The 18,116-nt window shown below is 53.7% G+C and overlaps 1 protein-coding gene across 2 annotated transcripts in view; it reads right to left on the minus strand.

The window, feature by feature from the left end:
- Positions 1 to 18,116, minus strand: part of C15H10orf90 (chromosome 15 C10orf90 homolog) — a 186,541-nt gene that overhangs the window by 151,950 nt on the left and 16,475 nt on the right. For both annotated transcript variants that reach the window (XM_077105482.1, XM_077105481.1), the window contains exon 2: positions 13,361 to 13,433. In XM_077105482.1, the coding sequence (XP_076961597.1) occupies positions 13,361 to 13,433 (73 nt within the window). The remainder of the gene's footprint in view (positions 1 to 13,360; positions 13,434 to 18,116) is intronic.

Raw genomic sequence — 18,116 nt, forward strand, 5'->3', positions numbered from 1 at the left:
GAAGCAGCCTTCAAATGTGGCATTTAGGGCCCTAACTGCTCGTGAATGATGAAGGCTGATTTCTGCAGCATTAATCTACCGTCATTGACCTCTTGCTGCATTAATTGTGAAGGGTGAAAACTTTTATGAAGGCAGCTTCTTAAATGCTAATTTCATCTTTTTGGAGAGGGAACAAGAAGCCCAGCTCATCCTAATAGGGTGACACAGACACACTCCCTCCAGCCAAGATTCCTCTTGAGCAGCATCTGATGGACACATTCTAATGATGGGAAAGCAGCTGGCTGGAGACCAGACCTTGGGCACCCTTCAGAGAATCCCCAGCCTCCTGCATGACACTTCTCAATTACCTAGAAATGCCCATGTGGGGACAAATGGCAGGTTCTGAAATCAAGAGCAGGGGACGGAGCTTCCAGCTGCCTAGCAGAGGCAGACATCTGAAGGGGTCTAGCCATGCAGTGACTTACAAGGGGGGACGTTTTCCATGCACTTTAAAATTCCACGTCTTTAAAATTTTAATTAAACTTATCAGAAAAATGGATGCTCACAGGTATAAGCAGCCATTTGCAGAAAAAAATGGGCTTATGCATCATCCGAGTTGTGATAATATGGGCTAATATATAAAATATCCATGCTTCCTGTTCTGGGTGCATAGGACATCCCTCCCAATAGTAAATCCGCATGCATACTTGGTAATCATTGCAGACAGGAGCCACCGACCCTGCAAAGCTCTGTCCATAGGAGGAGCAGGCAGAGTGGGGGCCGGGGGATGCCAGCTGCCAGGAAAGCTGAACACGGTGGGGTCTCCAGACCCCCAAGACTGCCTAGAACCTTACTGCAGGCCAGCCTTCCTCTGCATTCACCAACTTCTCTTTTGACTTGCAAATATGCCTCAGAGCTTTCTCCTACATTATCTAGAAGACATTGTTCATATTTCTTTCCTCTTAAAATCCAGATAATAAAAATCGTGGCCGCCTGCATGTGCACTATGTGCTGGGCCCAGTGCCAGCACACCCTCACTTACTCCTGTCTGAATGACTCAGGGGCTATCATGCCCTGTTCCAATAACTGAAAGCAGAAGGTGGAAAGCTGAACTCCCTGCACCGCCACTTAACCGGCCGCCCCTCTGCCCTCCTGCAGGCAGCAACCCTGGACCAGACCTCTGCCACAGCTGAAGGTGCTGCTGGAGAGGGCACAGGGGACCCTGAGGTGGTCACTCTGCAAATGAGCTGACGAGGGTGAGGGTGCAGAGACAGAGGAGGTGAGGGGACCCAGGCAGGGCGACGAGAAGTGGCAGAGGGACCTGGGGCTGGAGATGGTAGGAGCCAGCGAGATCACAGAGGGGCAGAGAAGGCAAGGACAGGAGGAGCTTCTGCCCGGCAGCTCTCGGGGCCTGTGGAACGCCTGGCCCGATCCCATCAAGGAGCACCACAAGCCACCACCGTGCTCTCCTAGGTACCAGAGCCCCTAGGAGGCACGGTGACACGGCTTCCAGGCAGATGCTTGCGACAGCCCACGCAGGCTTGGTCTGCACCTGACGCTAAGTTGTCCTGAGACTCTGCAGGTCTCGGTCCCCCTGACTCTGGGCTGAAGACAAGAAGCCACACCTCCTGGACCTGGAGGTGGGTGGGGTGTGAGGACGCAGGCGGCGAGGTCCCCAATTCTTCCACCCCCCACCGCGCAGCCTGTGGATGCTCTGTCCAACACCTGCTGAGTGTACCTGTTCTTGGCGGCCACCACCCTGGGCGTCACCCTCCCTCTGGGCAGCTGCGGCAGGCCTTTTGCGAGGCTCCCTGCATTCACTCCTGTCCCGTGATTCCTGTCAGCAAGGGCTCCACAGGGGGTGGAGGACCAGGAACTTGGGACTTGAGACAAAAGTCCCAAACTAAGGGGTATCTGCTTTGGGTCAGGAATGTCGAACAGAAGTTTGCCATCCAAGGAGCAAGGCAGAATGGGAAGTGTGTTGGGCCAAGGAAGCAGCATGTGCAAAGGTCCGGAGCAAGGGAAGGGCCTGGCACACTCGCGGAGCTAAGTTGCCCTGACTCTGTCCAGTCCGCCTAGAGGGTGCAGCCGTGTTGTCCTTGTCATTTATATTCCACTTCTTAAACAGGGTTGCCCAAATTATACAGGTGTCAGGCCTCACAATGCCTGTCCCCCACCAGCACATATGAGTGGCCTTCTCACAGAGCAGCACAAATCCTGTAACTTCTGCCCCTGAGACCCTTTGACCGCTTCTCCTGCACAAAACAGGGACCTGCCTGTTCCCTTGCCCCTTGCCAGTCACCTTCCCTGCCATCCCCCTTCTGTAGGATCAAGCCACACGAGTTTCCTTCTCACTCCACGAGTGTGCCAGGCCCTTCCCTTGCTCGGGACATTTGCACATGCTGCTTCCTTGGCCCAACACAATTCCCATCCGGCTCCTTGGGTGACAAACTTCTGTTCCACATTCCTGACCCAAAGCAGATACCCCCAAGTGTTGGACCTTTTGTCTCCTTGTGGCAACAATTTGCTTACTGTCCTTTCACTTGATTTCTGTCTGTTCTGAACCAGGACTGAGGTCCCCTTGATGCTCTGTTCAGCACTACACACTTAGTGCCCAGGGGCTACTGGCATGTAGTAAGTGTCCGCTGAAAGGGAACCACTACCTGATTCACCCGACTCTTCCTTCCCAGGCTCTGAGACCAGAGAACTTCTTGGAGGGGAAGGACTTGAACGCCAAGGGGCTGAGTCCTGGCCCAGCGGGCAGAGACAGCGGCAGCGGCACAGGAAGGAGTGGCTTGAAGGAGCCACGAGGCACACCTTCCTCTGCAGGGGAAAGACCAAGTGCCAGAGCAAAGGGGTGAGGGCAGCAAGGCAGACACTGACCTTGTCGAATGGCCACGGGTGCCCCATAGGCTGGAGCACGGTGGCCTTGGGGAACAGCCCCAGAGTCCTGTGACTTCATCAGGGAAGGGATGAGACTGGCCTAGAAAAGCGCCCTGTCTCCAGACGCCATGCCAGCGGTCCCACAGGCCATGTGTGACTGGCAGGTTCAGGCTCAGGCCTTCCAGGGCTCCTTGGGGTTCATGTGCTGGGCCACAGCCGTGGGTTGAGTCCTGACACGGAGCTGGGCCCGGGGCTGCCGGGACATCTGTGGTGGCATGGTGCCTCGGGTGGGGAGGGGGTATCTCTGAGCCTCACTGTGTACCAGGCACAGACCCAGCACAGACCTCGGAATGGGAACGAGGCCTCTACCTTAGGGAGAAAAACTGCAGCAGCCTGTGAGCTACTTTTCTGAGTCCCCTGTTGCTCCTCTGCTAAGGGGGACAGCTGTAGTTTCCAGGTGGGTGACTGTGGACAACAGCTCAGACCCTTGCGATGCCCAGTGGACTGCAGGGTGTGGCGCTGGTCCCCATAAATGCAGGCTGCCTGGTGGCCACAGAGGGCTGCAGAGCTGTCACTCTCCACACCCCCAGGTCTCTACCCCTCTCACAGAACTTTCCGCTGTTCCCAGAGATGTGGGGGCTCTTCTCTCATCTCTAGGGAGCTGGTATTAGGCCCCCTTGGCCTGGACTGGGCGTATGTGTTCCCACTTTTGCTCTTGGCCCTGTCAGCACCTTGGAACATTCTCAGACCCCTAGATTGGGCAGAGGACCACCCCAGCTGGCAGCTCGCTGATCCCAAACACAGGAAGAGACCACCACCCACTGCCAGCTCACCTTGGGGCTGCTGGGATACTGACTGCTCTATAAGCCACGAGGCTCGAGGTGGTTTGGTCTGGGGTGTTCTGGGTCCACAGATACCTGAACCTCACAAGTACTAGCCCTGCCGAGTCTTCTGACCAAATGTCACCTTGGGGTCTGACTGGGGCCTGCTGCCCTCTCTGGATGCACCCCTGCCCCAGCCCCACATGCCAAAACCCTTCCTGGGCTCTGATGGCATTTCCCACTGTCCCTCCACCCACTGCCCAGAGCCCATGAGGCAGGAGCTTTGGCAACAGGTGTGAGCAGTGGAGAAGAGGGGCTGGGTGGGGTGCTGGGCCCACGGTTCCCCAGAGAGGGCCTGCAGAGATCAAGGTGGGGAGGCGCACAGAGCAGCCAGGTCACCCAACACCTGCGGGCATGGTGCACAGGCTGGGACACACCTGACCAGGGTGCTGAGGTCCCCACTGCAGGTCCTGGCCAGGGAGGATGTGGGGCAGGAGGCTGTGTGGGGAGCTGGCAGAGGACAGGAGCCCCGCTGAGGTGAGGCTGCTGGGAGAGTGAGGAAGGAGGCCGGGGAAGGCCCAGGAAGGAGGGGCTTGAAGGACCCACAAGGCCTGAGGACAGACCTGAGAGCTGGGACAGGCCTGCATCACTGCGAGGGGAAAGCTGCGTGGCAGGCCTGGACCGAGGTCTCCAGGTCATCCCCAGGTCCCCAGCGTGGCCTTCCACTGTGTGCCCCACCTCTACCCACACCCTCCTACCTCCCCCAACAGACAGCACAAACTGTGTGCTTCTGAAAAGAAAATAATAAGATAGAGCACCTGCAGACAGCTGTATTTTTTTACCGGTGGTGGGTGGGGGGGATTAACATGCAAAGCTAATTTAAAAATCAAAGATCAGGTTTAATCACTAATCCCTGATATCAAAAATGGCAGTGAGTCTCAAAGGTCAATTGTTGCCCAAGGTCACAGAATCAGCAGTAGAAGAACTGAGGTTTCACCAGGCAGACTCCTGGGCCTTCTCTAGACAAGAGTGTCACCCTTTGACACAGATGCCTCCCAGCTCACAGTCCCCAGTCCCCAGTCCCAGACCTCAGCCCAGGGGCGGCTTCTGGAAGGGAGGTAGGAGCCCAGGGCTGCAGGTCCTCAAAGCCCCAGGCGCCGGTCTCCCTCTCTAACCACCCTCATAGATCCTCTCCTAAATCCCATAAAAAGAACAGAGCAGCCATCAGGGAGCCACGTGGAGCTGAGAGAGTGGGGAGCTGGACCCCAGCCAGTGCCCGTGGGAAGGATCCGGAAGAAAGGGCAACGCTCGGGTCATGACAGCAAAGCCATTTAATACCGGAAGAGGAAGAATTCTAAAAGGCAGGCTTATTATAGGATATTACTGAGTCTGTCCCATCTTGCAGTTAAAACCCAAAGCACATTTCTTCCTCTTCCGATATTCCTGGGGTGGGGGCGGCCCTCCACCCTGAGGACCCAGCCAGAGCAGTACATCAACTCTGGCTCCAGGCACTAAGACCATCACACTCAGCCATAAAATAAAGTGGACCTGGGATTTAGGAAATCCAGTGCACACCAGTAAGGAAGGAGGATACCTCTGGATTAAAATGGATGGTCCTGGTAATAACCTATTCATTTCACGGGCCCCAGGTTAACCACAAGAAATCTCAATGTTTAGAGAGAAAGCAGTGGGCTTTTACTCCAGCCATGCCCGTCCCCCTTCCACTTCTGTGAGGACAGATTTCAAACCATGGGGCGGGGGGGGGGGGGGGCCCTGGGTGGCACCCCCTGCCCAGGGGCACACTCAACTGCCTTGTGCCAGAGCTCCTCTGAGTCTGTGTGTTTTATAAATGGGCTTCTCGTAAGAGTCTGGCCGAAGAAAGACTTTCATTTAAAAATAACATGAACTGCTTTAGGGAGACTCAGGGCCCTGTGATCCGTGCTGACCCCGAATGGTCAAGGTAGTCGGTGGAAAATAGAAACTTCACAGCTGAATCTGAAAATATGATTCAGGAGTTCCGCTCAGCACAGAGGTCAAACACAGCCTTGTCGGAAGGCAGCCTGGGGAGAAAGATCTGGGAGGTTTTATAAGCACAAGGCCTCCCCGTGTGCCTGAGATCGACAGGTGACATGAAGCCTGGGCTCGTCAGGAAGCAGTGGCACTTGTGAAGAGGCCAGAGTGCACCCGTCTCCTACTCCAACGCAACGGTTTGCGTGGGACATGTGACATCCTCTTACCCCCGGGAAGCTGCAGAGGGGCATTGGTCCTAATTTTCTGCTTATGGCAATTATCAGCTCTCACGCTCATCACAAGCCCTCCGCTAGGCACGGGCCTCCCTGCCTACTGCCTGTCACCAAGCGCTGGCCCAGGCAAGCCATCAGCAACCACAGAGAGAGGGGGACAGAGAGCCCAGTCCTGACCAGCAAGAGGGGAAGTGGGTGGGGGGCGATTTGTTCAGAACAAGATTCTTCAAGAAAGGTCTTGTGGCCAAGGTGCTGGTGTGGTGCCGAGAGGTAAAGCAAGCAGTGAGCAGCCCAGGTGCGCCCAGGGAGGGTAACGTTGGGCTTCACGTGGCTGTTGCTTCACTCGGTGTCCGTGTCCTCTCTGCTGTCACAGTCCAGCTGCCAGATAAGGATCCCTTCTGCTCTGGGACACTGGACATTAACATGGCACCGCGTGACAGCACAGTGGGCTCCCCCAGTGTGCCGCGTTCCGTGTGCCACCTCTGTGGCTCTGATTCATGCACATCATCTTTTTGGATGTGCTTGCTAGGGCGTGACAGTGGCCCATGACGGCGGCTCATTTGGACATGATCATATAAGCATGCAACATAATTTCTCCCATTTCAGCCCCTGCTTCCTCCTCCCCTCCTCCCTCCATCTGTTCCCTCCCTCTGTTTCTCTTCTCTTTTTTTTTTATTGGTGCTTTGTAGAGTTGCATAAAGGTGGAACTCACTGTGGGGCTCTCACATGTGTACACGGCGCGGCTTAGACCATTTCATCTGCAGTTTCTGCTTTTCCCTCCCTCCTCCCTCCCCTTCAGCCCTCCTCCTCTACAGTGCTGACCTCCCTTCTGTTTTCGTGGAACCCTCCCTGCCACACACACTTTCTCCCCTTATTTCTCTCCAGCTTCTGCATATGAGAGAAACATTCCACCCTTGACTCTCTGGGTCTGGCTTCTTTCACTGACCATGATGGCCTCCAGTTCCACCCATTACCAGCACATGCCATCATCTCCTTCTTCTTGAGGGCTGAGTAAAACTCCACTGGATATTCTGTAAAAGCCCTTTCCTCAGCCAGCCGGGCAACTGCCACAGACCCACTTGTGACCAACTGACTTTTCTCCAGGCCTGCTTGGCAGGCTGCACAGCAGGGCCAGTAGCATCTGGGGACGTGCCTTTCATTCTCAGGACACCTGGCTGAGGCTCAGCAGGGGACCAGATTCACTCAGGAGAAGGAGCAGGCCGCCGAGCTCGGGCGGGCTGCACAGGTGTCCAGGGGGCATGGAGCAGAGGAGCAGGGGGCGATTCACGCACAGGGCCCGGGTCTCGGGGCCTTTGGGACCTCTTATTTCCAGGGCAACTGGAAGACATGGAAGGGCATGGCCTGAGGAGGTCCGTCCACCCCACGTCCATCTCAGGGTCCAACTTTCCCACACCTGGATCAGGCCCTGTGACCAAGTCCTCAAGTGCACACGAGGCAGGAACTGTACTCACACGCCTCCGCGGAAGCGATGGAGTCCACCGGATGCACTGCTGTGGGACACGAAGCCACACAGACTGGAAACCTTCAGCTGGGCTCTATGCTCAGCACACGATTCCACCAACTGTCCGTTAAGTTGGTTATGTGCTGGGTGACGGGCAAAGAGGAAGCTGGAGGCCAGTCTCAGGGAAGAGGAGGCCCTCATGGCTACACACACCGGTGAGGGCAAACCCGGGGGGGAGGCCCGCGGGGGCTCAGCAGCATTCAGGAGGAGACTGGGCACAAGGGCTCCTCATAGGGAGTGGGGGGACTCGCTCATCACGGGGTGTCCTGGTCTGCTTTCCCTGAATGTCCTCCTCGGCAGGCACAATATGCCCGCGTGAGCCTCTTCCCGTCTCCACAGGAAGGACGGAGTGCGCTTTATTCTTCTGTGGTCAGAGAAGCGGTGCCAGCCTCTCCTCCTCCACTCTCCAGAGCAGGGTAAACGTGGGCAGAGGAAGCACCCAGCAGACCCACAGTGGCCACCACAGGGAACCTTTGTCCCTCTGGACAAAAGAGGCTGAGTCCTGGGTCGGGAGCCTGAAGCACGGGATAGATTCCTGGGGAAACCCCAGCCCTGAGGCCATCCCTGCCTGGCTCTGGGCCTCTGCCACACCATCGGGCGCCCTCCTGCCCTGTGGGCTGGCCCTGGGGTCAGGAAGACCCCTGTCACAGAAATGGCTCCAAGAAGCTGCTCGGTTCAAACTCTGCCACCCTAGCCAGGAAACCACTTCTCACACTGACACCTGAACTTGGGGATGTACTGAGGAGGGCAACCAGGTCCCGTCCTCAGAGCCCCCCCGCCATGGAGAGAAGGAGGAGGGGTAGGGCCATGGCCCAGCAGCACCAGGACTCTGATGGCAGGGCAGAGGCGGGGCGGGGCGCGAATCTGAGGAAGCTTCTGGCAAAGGGTGGCTTTAACAATGACAATCCACAGGGGGCGGGCAGACAGAGGAGCCTCTGGACAAGGAGAGAGGGGGGGGGGGGGAGGCAGCGAGATCGAGATCCGGAGAGAAGTCTAGAAGCACAGGCCTGAGGCGTGCTCTGCCCGGGCGCTTCTGCTTCATCCTCTGAGGACGGCTATGACCTTGGACCAGAGAAGCTGCACTGATTCAAGACACTGTCCTAAATTGCTCAGGAGATGCATTCTCCCCTGGGCAGCAAGGAGTCTAGGGAAGGGGCAGGAGGAACGAAGAGCCATCAAACAGCCTTGGTATGAAAAAACGATAAATCCACGCACCTCAGCTCCAGCACCTGAGCCTTCATAAAAGCCAGGCTTTAGGGAGGGCCAGCGGACGCATGTCCCTCCTCTTCTCCTCTAGAGAGAAACCGCATTCCCAAGCCACTTCTGGAAGAGGGACGCGGCTCTGCTCACCCTCAGGCCAGGTGCTCTGCTTCAGGAAAACAGGGCAATGATCCTCAAAGCAGGACCAGGGGTGTGTGTTCTATTGGAAAAAATAACTGATTCAACGCCAACCCCAACGAAACGATTGCTAGGGGACAGCGAAGCCTGCTCTTGCAAAAGCTAGAATAAGGGAACTGTTATCCAGGTTTTAAATGAAATGTAATTACGTTATCCCTCCCATCCATCAAAGGCCCACCCTTTAAAAACTGCCATTTGTAAAGGTCGGGCTTAACTGATCAGGAGGAAGAAAATTTCATGCTGTCCCTCTTCCCTCCTGAGCCAAGCCAGTCAGTAATTAAAAATTCCAAGAGGCCTTCATCAATCCCCATGACCTGCATTTCTGCTAACCCGTTTCCCTGGACATGGCCCCAGTGAGGCACCTGACTCACAAATCACCCTGAGTCCGGCATCCAGCAGTCTCCTCTGCAGACAGGTAGCACAGTGGTGTGGGAATGGCAAACAGAATCTTTTTATAAAGTGTAGAATCGGAATTTGAAAGGGACTTTCTACCTTCCTCTGACTTTAAAAACAGATGTGAGTTTGGGTAGAAATAGTCATCTAGATTTTCTTCTCCCTTAGTGTTCCTCCGCATTCAGATCCTATTAATCACAGTAAACTGAAATTTTACACAAGCCAACAGATTTCAAAGGCCTCGCCAAGAGGGCTGTTCAACCATAAGAAATCAGCTCCCCACCCTGCCCAGTCTGGAAATTCCAAGGACTGAGGCAGCAAATAGTTGCATGGTACAAATGGAGGACGTAAAACCAAAACCTGGAGACGGCATTTCCTGCAGACTCCTGCCTGAGCATGGCGCGTGCTATTTGGACCCCGGACCCCACTGCTGCAGCCCCTCCAACAGAGCCTGCTGCCTCATGGAGACCAAGAATCCCGAGCCCTCCCTGTGTCCGGGAGAACTGAGGAATGAGGAAGTGGAAGAACAGTCCTAAAGAAAACCTGACCAACGGGGAAGTCCACAGTGGCACAACCAAGGCCGGGCCAGGTCAGTGGTTCCCAGGACAACACTCTTCCTCCTGCGCCACACGTGTGGGCCCCTTCAGGGTTTGAGCCTCACCTTCTTCCCAGCTTACGTGTCCTCTCCTGTGGTCATCTCAGCTGACCTTGGGGTTCCTCAGACCACCCACCTGTACATGACCATCACATCCAGACCTCCGAACCTGCCCTGTCTCCCAGCCTCCCACCAGACCCAACCGCTTCCTGGATACTGGAGCCGGGGCCTCACTGCCCTCTCACAGGAAGTAGCTAAACTCCACACGTTCCAGACCACCCACCAGCACCCCCCTTTACCCCATCACCCCTACATCCTGCATTCCCTGCCCCATCATTGAACATCTTTAACTTGTCCCTTATCCCAACAGCTGGTAAGTAATTAGGTCACTTCCTGGTGCTCCACCCTGTCCTGGCTGGACCCCTGTCCTCCCCTGCCTGGATCAGGTCATGGACTCCAACACCTTAAAATAGTTAATGGTCTCTTGGCCTGCTCAGTAAATACAGAGGGGAAATAAATAAATAAGGCCGCTAATTTACTTGGGCTCCCCACCAACTGAAGGCTTTCTAACAACACCAGCTGTGTGAGCAGCCCGGGGGCTTCCTTAAAACAGTTCCACCCTGGGGCTTGCCACGCATCAGCCCACATGGAGAGGAGGAGGAGGGTTTCAAACATCAGCATGGCAACGTAGCTGCAGGAATGACCTCTGCAGCGCCCGCTGACCTTGAGGCACCCTAAGCCTACTCACTCCTTCGGGGACAAGGGCCTGGCCCTTGGTGCCCTTGTGGGGGAGCTGCCCTGCCAGGTAGTCATCCACATGCTGGGTCCACGGAAGCCATGCGCCCACTATTGGCCTTGTCTCCGAGGTAACAATGTCAGGATGGAGCAGCTCGGGACGAAGGTCCACGCTCCTGCTGCTAAGGTCCCTGTTCCTCCACGTCTGCATCCAGCGGATCTTCCTCCCTCGACATTCACTGATTTCCTGACAACTTTCCTTTTGTCTGTGATAATGGGTTTCTGGTCCTTGACACCCAGGATTTGACCTAAACTCTGCTCCTGGGTTTCCCAAAGTCCCAAGAAGGCTGAGCAAGACCTCGTCCTGTGCCTTTTCACAAGTGTGGGAGCAGAGTGCCTTGGTTTGTGCCCCTCCAGGGCTGTGCAGAAAGTGGACTGCCTCTGCAGCCGCGTGGAGAGGCGGAACCTCCAAGAGGTGTCAGTTCGCCAGGCTCCACCCACGTGAGCGGATCAGTGCTGCCCCCGCAGGGGTGGGACAGTTATGGCAGGAGTGGGTTCCTAACAAAAACTCCTGAGTTTGGCCTCTCTCCCTCTCTCTCCCCACCTTGTGCAGTCGCACCACGTGATGGCTTCTACCAGGTTATGAGGCACAAGAAGGCTCTCACCATGTGCAGCTCCTCCACTGTGGACGTCTCCAGCTCCAGAACTGCGTCAAATGAACCCCATTGTTTGTAATGTGCCAGGATGTGGTGTCCCGGTGCAGCCGGAAGCAGACTGAGATGGCAGACCAGATTCCTAATGCAAAGTCCTTGTGCATTTCTCGGGAGGAAGCTGGGCCACCATAGGCACAGAGGCCCAGGAGGCTGCTCTGACCCATGCTCTAGAAGAGGTGAGGCAGGACTCCTCCCTCTCGGCTTCAGTCCTGCTCCTCTGGGCCCTCTTCTTTGCTGGGCCTTGCCTTAGATTGCTGAGTCCAATAACAGCGCAGAGTTCCACTGAGCCCAGTTCTATCCAGACTCCTGCCAACCCGGCTTAGGGAGCATCCCTCAGACCGGTTAAGCCCCGCACCTTAGCTAGCAAGTTGTTCTTAGTAATGTCCATCCACTGGGTGCCTCCCCTGCCCTGTGGCTACACATGCCAGCCGCCTTTACTGTATCCAGAGTTGAGCGTAGCTCCCTATGCAAGTCTCTCTCCCCTGCTGTAACAACTCGAATAAAATCTGTCTTGTCTCTTAACAAGTGCCAGAGCAACTTCTAATAGGCAGAAACAACCCTAGAGAAAGATGCCCTGGGCACAAGAGGGCTCCGTGGAAAGTCCACCCCAGGGAAAGCATGGTGCCATGCAGTAGGGTTCCTTGCCTTGCCCAGGGACACCCGGAGTTCAGGACAGCTTTCCACTGGACAACACTGGCAGGTTTTTTTTTAAAATGCCAGGAAACTTTTCTCCCTCCCCACCCAGGGTTGCTTGGGCACACTTCCTGTACTCTGGGTCACTAACCCTAGCCTGGGAACAGCACGGACTTGGCTCCTGAGTGATTCACCTGCTGATCTCCCCTGGAGCAGCACCCACTGTGCAGGTGCCCAAGGCCAATTTGATGTGGCCCAGTCCTGAGATAAAGAGGAGCAACATGGCCTCATCTCAGTCACCAGGTCTGATTGCTCTTGCAGCCCCCTTGATTGTTCTAGGAAAACTCATCACTCTCTCCTGGTCCCCAGGCTCCCTGCAGGGTGCAGAGCCAGACAGGCTTCCAGGGCTGCTTTTGCTGAGCCAGGCAAGCAGCCCAGTGCAGCCATACTCCTGCCACAGACGGTGGGGGGCTAGGTTTTTCAAAGGGTCCACACTAAATACCTGCCACCATAAAAGACTAAGCTACAAACCACGCTTGGGGCTTCCAGGGAGGATTAAATAGGAAAGTTGCTTTCAAATATTTTTGTCTTCAGTTGGCTATGCCAGTTATGGAAAGAAATTCAGTTTCTGAACATCTTTGATATAGGCAGGTGGTGGCAGGTAATGAAAAGATATAAACGTAAATGTGTGTGTGCGTACAAATGTATATGTACACACACATACAATATGTGTGTGTGTGTGTGTGTGTGTGTATACACCCAAACATACATAGATATTTTTCATCTACAACTCATCTGCCACGTGCAAGAATCAAAATGAGGATTAAAGACTAAAATTTGCCACAGTAAAACATTCTTTTAGAATTGATTTTTGCAGTGAATTGAACATTCTATTAATCCAGTACTCCACAGTACCATCAGAACATTTGACCCGAATCCATGTGACTTCTAATAAAAAGGGGATGGAGGAAACTTGTTTTCACATAATTTATGTTAACAAACTTAATAAAAGTTATGAACCGTAACCATCTCACCTAGTGTTTTTACAGTTTAATAGCTATGAATTGAAGCTTCATAAAAAACTGATTTATGAACGCACAGCCACCATGCCCCAACTGCAAAAAAGTCCACTGCGCTGGGAGAAGCCCACACTCACCCCTGGAACTGCCGGTTCCAGGAGGAGCCCGCCTGGGCCCACCTGACCCCCACGCCCCTGTCAGGAGTATCCCAGGTACCACCAGAGGAACTGACAGTCCTTACCCATCGTCTGCTTCCCTGTGGACACTGGTCTACAGCCAGGGTGGAAAGGTAAACCATTTCAAACCTTGTGGTGCCACTGAGCTATCATCCCATGTTTGGAAAGGACCCAGGCTCCAAAGTACATTTCATTATTAATAAAAATAGAGAGAGGACAATGGGGGCCCCAGCGGAGCCCAGCTCTTTACCTTCGTACAGAAGACTTTCACCTCTTTCCCGGGAAGATTGATCTTTAGGGGATGAGAAAACCCGGCTGTGGATCTGGAAAATAAATAGAGACCATCCCCAGTTTAATATTTTTATTTGCCAGATATATAATCATCAATAATATACATTATTAAAAAAAAAAAAACAGGAACACCCATAGACTCTCTCCTTTCCCCCAAGAAAGAACATGTAATGAATACATATTTCCACTTTCTCCTGAGTTAACTCTGTCAATGAATAAAAGATAAGTATCTGGTGATTTCCAGGAGGGAGGGAGGAAAGGAGAAAAGCTGTAATCAGCCAGCATTGATTCTGCCGTGGATTTTGTTAGCAGATCAAAAAAACCACATCTAATGTTTCTGGTCTCGCCCATCCCAGGGCTGAATGGGTGTTGAGCTAAAACCGAATGTTCAATAAATATTGATAAATCAATTAACCACAAGCAATTAAATTTCAGGAATTAGCCTGTAAGGCCCAATGAAAATAAGATTAATTTAGACAAAAATATTCTGCTATCTACACTTGTGATCAGCTGATTCTCTCTGCTGAAAGGCAAAGATTTATTCTGCAAATCTGTCGTGCTTGCTGTGAGTCTTTGGGCTCTGATCTGAGTGGCAATGGAGCTCCAGAGCCTCTGGGGCCCTGGGGCCCTCCCACACCCTGTGCCTCTGGCCCCTCAGAGCACCCTACGACCTCACCCCAGGGAACATGGCTAACAGGGTCCACAGCAACTGGGCGTGATTGGCAGGGCACCCCCAGCCCAGCTCAGTCCTGAGCCCAGGTTCCCTTCTTAGCCCCCAGGCGAGGTAAGCTCACTTCTCCTTCTTGGCCCCTCCACCCAGCTCCTGGGCAATCTCTTCTGGGACGGCAGGGATGGGGGAAGCTCTAGCCATACAGCTCTTGTGTCCCAGAGAGAAGGTTGGCCCCCTGACCCCATGGGGACAGACAGAATGTGCGGGATGTGGAAGGGGCTGGGCTGAGCTCGGAGGGTTCACTGTTCCTGCCACTCCCCAGCGCCCTGTCCCGGGCCTCACCCTCCTGCTCTCAGCAGCAGAGAAGCACTGAGGGTCCTGGGACTCCACTGTGCCGGCGGCTGGGCTCAGTGCTCTGGGTTGCAGCACCTCGCTGAGCTCTCATGGCTGATAGAAAGACCTGCTCCCATGAGCCCTGCTGTGACAGCCCAGACAGCTAGGCTTCAGCGGACCAGCAGGACAAGGTCACCCAGCTGGGCTGAGATGAAGCTGGGACACGGAGCTGGCCAGGCAGACCCAGAGCACCGAGCTTTCAGTCCCATTCCAAATACTGTTGTTATTACTGTTACGTCTCGGGGGTCACCCCTTGGCTAGCTGGCCGGACCTGCCAGCACTCACGTAACCGGCTTACATCCACGCGTCCTTCTCAAATTTGGCATAGACAGGCCGCAGGAAATACCAGAGAACACATGAAGAATTTTTCAGGGAGGAAAAAAGAGTGTCATGGCATTGGAGAGCAGCTGGCATATAACATGAGCCCCAATTTTGACAGCAGAAGAGAGTCCCAGCCCCACTGCCTGGACGGAATGCAGTCTGCAGGTCTGCAGTCGTGGGAAGTGGAAGGGGCAGGGGAAGCGGCCGGGGAGCTCCTGCTGTGCTTATGGGCTGCTCTTATGGGCTCTTTTGAGGAAGACTGCTGTGCACACTTCTCCTGTAGCTGCGTCAAATCCAGCAGTTACTGACCTGGGAGGGGGGCTTCCCAGAATTAATTTCCACTCACTTACTTCCTATGTGTTCTGCAACCTCTGGTCAAGAGCCCCAGTCCCACTGCCGGCAGGGAACACTGGAGGGGGCTGGTTGGGACTGCAGACAGGTGGTCTCTCTCTCTCTCTCTCTCTCCCTGTGGCCCCAGAGTTCCCAGTGGATGCAAGTTGATGAGGGCCCATGGCCTTCTGCAAATACCAGGCTTCTCCAAAGCTGAGAACCATCTTCTGATGCTTCAGGCTCTGGATCTCTGAAGTTCCCAGTGATGGGTGATTCAGGGCACAGTTCAACCCCAGCTCTGTGGGAAAACTTGCTTCCGGCGGTGGCTCTTTGTCATCCCTTCATGCTGAAGAGCACAACTCTTCACCATCCTTACGATAGTTTCAGGAGGGACCTGGTGTCTCCCCTGCTAATCCTGTGGATGACTGGGCACCTGTCTCCTGGCCACACGCCATGCGTGAACTTCCCCTCACCTTGACTGTACACACGCTTACCCCACTACAGGGCCTTTGCACATGTCATTACATTGTGCAACCTGCTGGGAGCCATCAGCCAAGTAGGTATGACAATTTCCTTGCCAGCGTACCCCCATGTTTCTTTAGTGGAAGGACTCATGGAAATAGGACATTTTGCAGGACATTGCATGTAAGGTGACCTTGCTCAAGGACCAGGGCGATCCGTGTTTAGGGTGTTCCCCCTTTAGAATAGGGTGTATCCTGCTGCTGAGTTCCTCTTGAGTTCTTAGGGTCAGACAGTATATTTTGGGAGACAGAAGCCCATGTGGAGTGAATTTGGGCAGAGTGTGGATTTGGGCAGAGAACGTGGATTCCCCCAGAACGTGTTTGTAGACGGCTGGTTGTGAGTTCGGGAACAAAGAATTGCTGTTTGAATCTACAAGCTGTGTGGTGGCTCGTGATTTGTGCCCAGCCAGAGACTGCGACAGCAACCTGTTTCCCTGGTCTTTCCCTGGGTCTCAGCTCCCATGTGAGTCTCTCCTGACACCACATTCAGAACCAGGGCAAGTTCTTATTTACAGGCTTTTTCACAGTGACATTCTTTTTCCATCAGAGAACGTGCCTCGGATTGTAAGTACAATGATGTGAATCTGCAGTCGAGGCCCACTCCTCCCCCCCACTAGAACCCCTGTTGGAGCAGAAGCAGTTACACTGTCCTCGCCAAGGACTCCCAGCTCCTGATATAGGGCGGGACACATGGGGAGCCCTTAGTAAATATTTGTTGGAAAAAAATAAAGGAATGAATGAGTAAATAAATACATGAATAAATAAAAGCAAAGCCTCTTACGTAGGGAACATCATGCCCAGAGCCCCCTGGAGCCCACCACCCTGGCTTCTGGAACTCTGTACCACCCAGGGTCCAACACTTCCACCCATGTCCAGCTCTTTCCCAGCCCTCCTTCTTACATTTTATTTTGAGTCAGGGTCTTGCTAAGTTGCCAAGGCAGTTTTGAGCTCGCAATCCTCCTGCCTCAGTGAGCGCCTTTCCATACATACCAGGCCCCCTCCTTCCTTTCTCCTTCCCACCAGCAGCGAAGCCACAGTCTCTGCCCACCCCTGCTCAATCCTCAGCTTGCCAAGGTCTGAAATGAGCCACCCTGAGCCCCAACCCTGAGGCTCCTCTTGCTCTGCTCCCAGGTGCCACTCGGCTGCTAGCTCCAATGGACGGCTTCTACTAACAGCTATTGTGAATTGAGCTGCTATTAACTTTGATGTGGCTGTGTCCCTGTGGTATGCTGTGGTATTTTAAGTCCTTTGGGTATATGCTGAGGAGTGGGATAGCTGGGTCAAATGGTGGTTCCACTCCAGGTTTTCTGAGGAATCTCCATACAGCTTTCCAAAGTGGTTGCACCAATTTGCAGTCCCACCAGCAATGTATACCTTTTCCCCAACCTTTACTGTTACTGTATTTTTGATAATTGCCATTCTGATTAGAGTGAGAAGAAATCTCAGTGTAGTTTTAATTTGCACTTCTCTAATTGCTAGAGGTGTTGAATATTTTTTCATATATTTGTTGACTGATCATATTTCTTCTATAAAGTATCTATTTAGTTCTATGCCCATTTATTGATTGGGTGGTTGTTGTTGTTGTTGTTGTTGTTGTTGTTATTATTATTATTATTATTATTATTATTATTTTGGTGTTAAGGTTTTGGAGTTTTCTATATATCCTGGAGATTACTGCTCTATCTGAGGTGCTGGTGGTACAGATTTTCCCCCATTCTCTTCATGTTATAAAGAACTTCACTCCAATCTCTGGTGAGGATATAAACAGAGTGACCTTGGTTCTAAAGGAAGAGAACATACACATAAAGCATTGGAAGACCTCCACCTTGCAGTGGGCATGTGACCTACCCTGTGTACTCCCCTGTTCGGAGGGATGCATGGTCCTCCACTGTACCCCAGCCTGCCACCAGTAAGGAGGGAGTAAGAAAATGTCCTCCAAGTTCTTTCTCTGGGACTGGTTAACAGAGCTGGGGGCATTGGCAATCCTAGGTTGAAGTCCATCTCAGGTGCCCAGCCCAGCAGCTATGATGGACAGACTCAGTGAATGCTTGCGGAAAAAAGGAGGAGGGGAAGGAAAGAAAGAAGGAGGAAGGGAAGGGAGGGGCAGAGGGAAGGAGGAGGGGTACAGGGTGGACACCCGCCCCTGGCCTGCAATGCCTGGAGTTTGTGTGTCACTCTTCCAACAAGCAGGAATACTGGCTCCCACAAACCAGGTATTGCTCTAGCTGCTGCAGTGCACAGCACAAAGGGAGCTCCTGATCACCCCAGGCCACTTCCTGAGTGATCAAGTGACTTCTAACTCACTCCTTTCAAGCCTGTCAGCATTACATCTCTGAAGCATGGCATGTCACTTAGTGAAAGAACAGTAATCTACCAAAGCCACACAATGGGGAAAAGATACAGCCTCTTTTCAGCTGCCAGTGGCCCAGGGCCTGTTCAGCCCGAGGTCACAGGAGGAGCCCTCAGGGCTTGCAGGAACC

The sequence above is a fragment of the Callospermophilus lateralis genome, chromosome 15 (assembly GCF_048772815.1).
Source record: "Callospermophilus lateralis isolate mCalLat2 chromosome 15, mCalLat2.hap1, whole genome shotgun sequence".
In the NCBI taxonomy this organism is placed as follows: Eukaryota; Metazoa; Chordata; class Mammalia; order Rodentia; family Sciuridae; genus Callospermophilus; species Callospermophilus lateralis.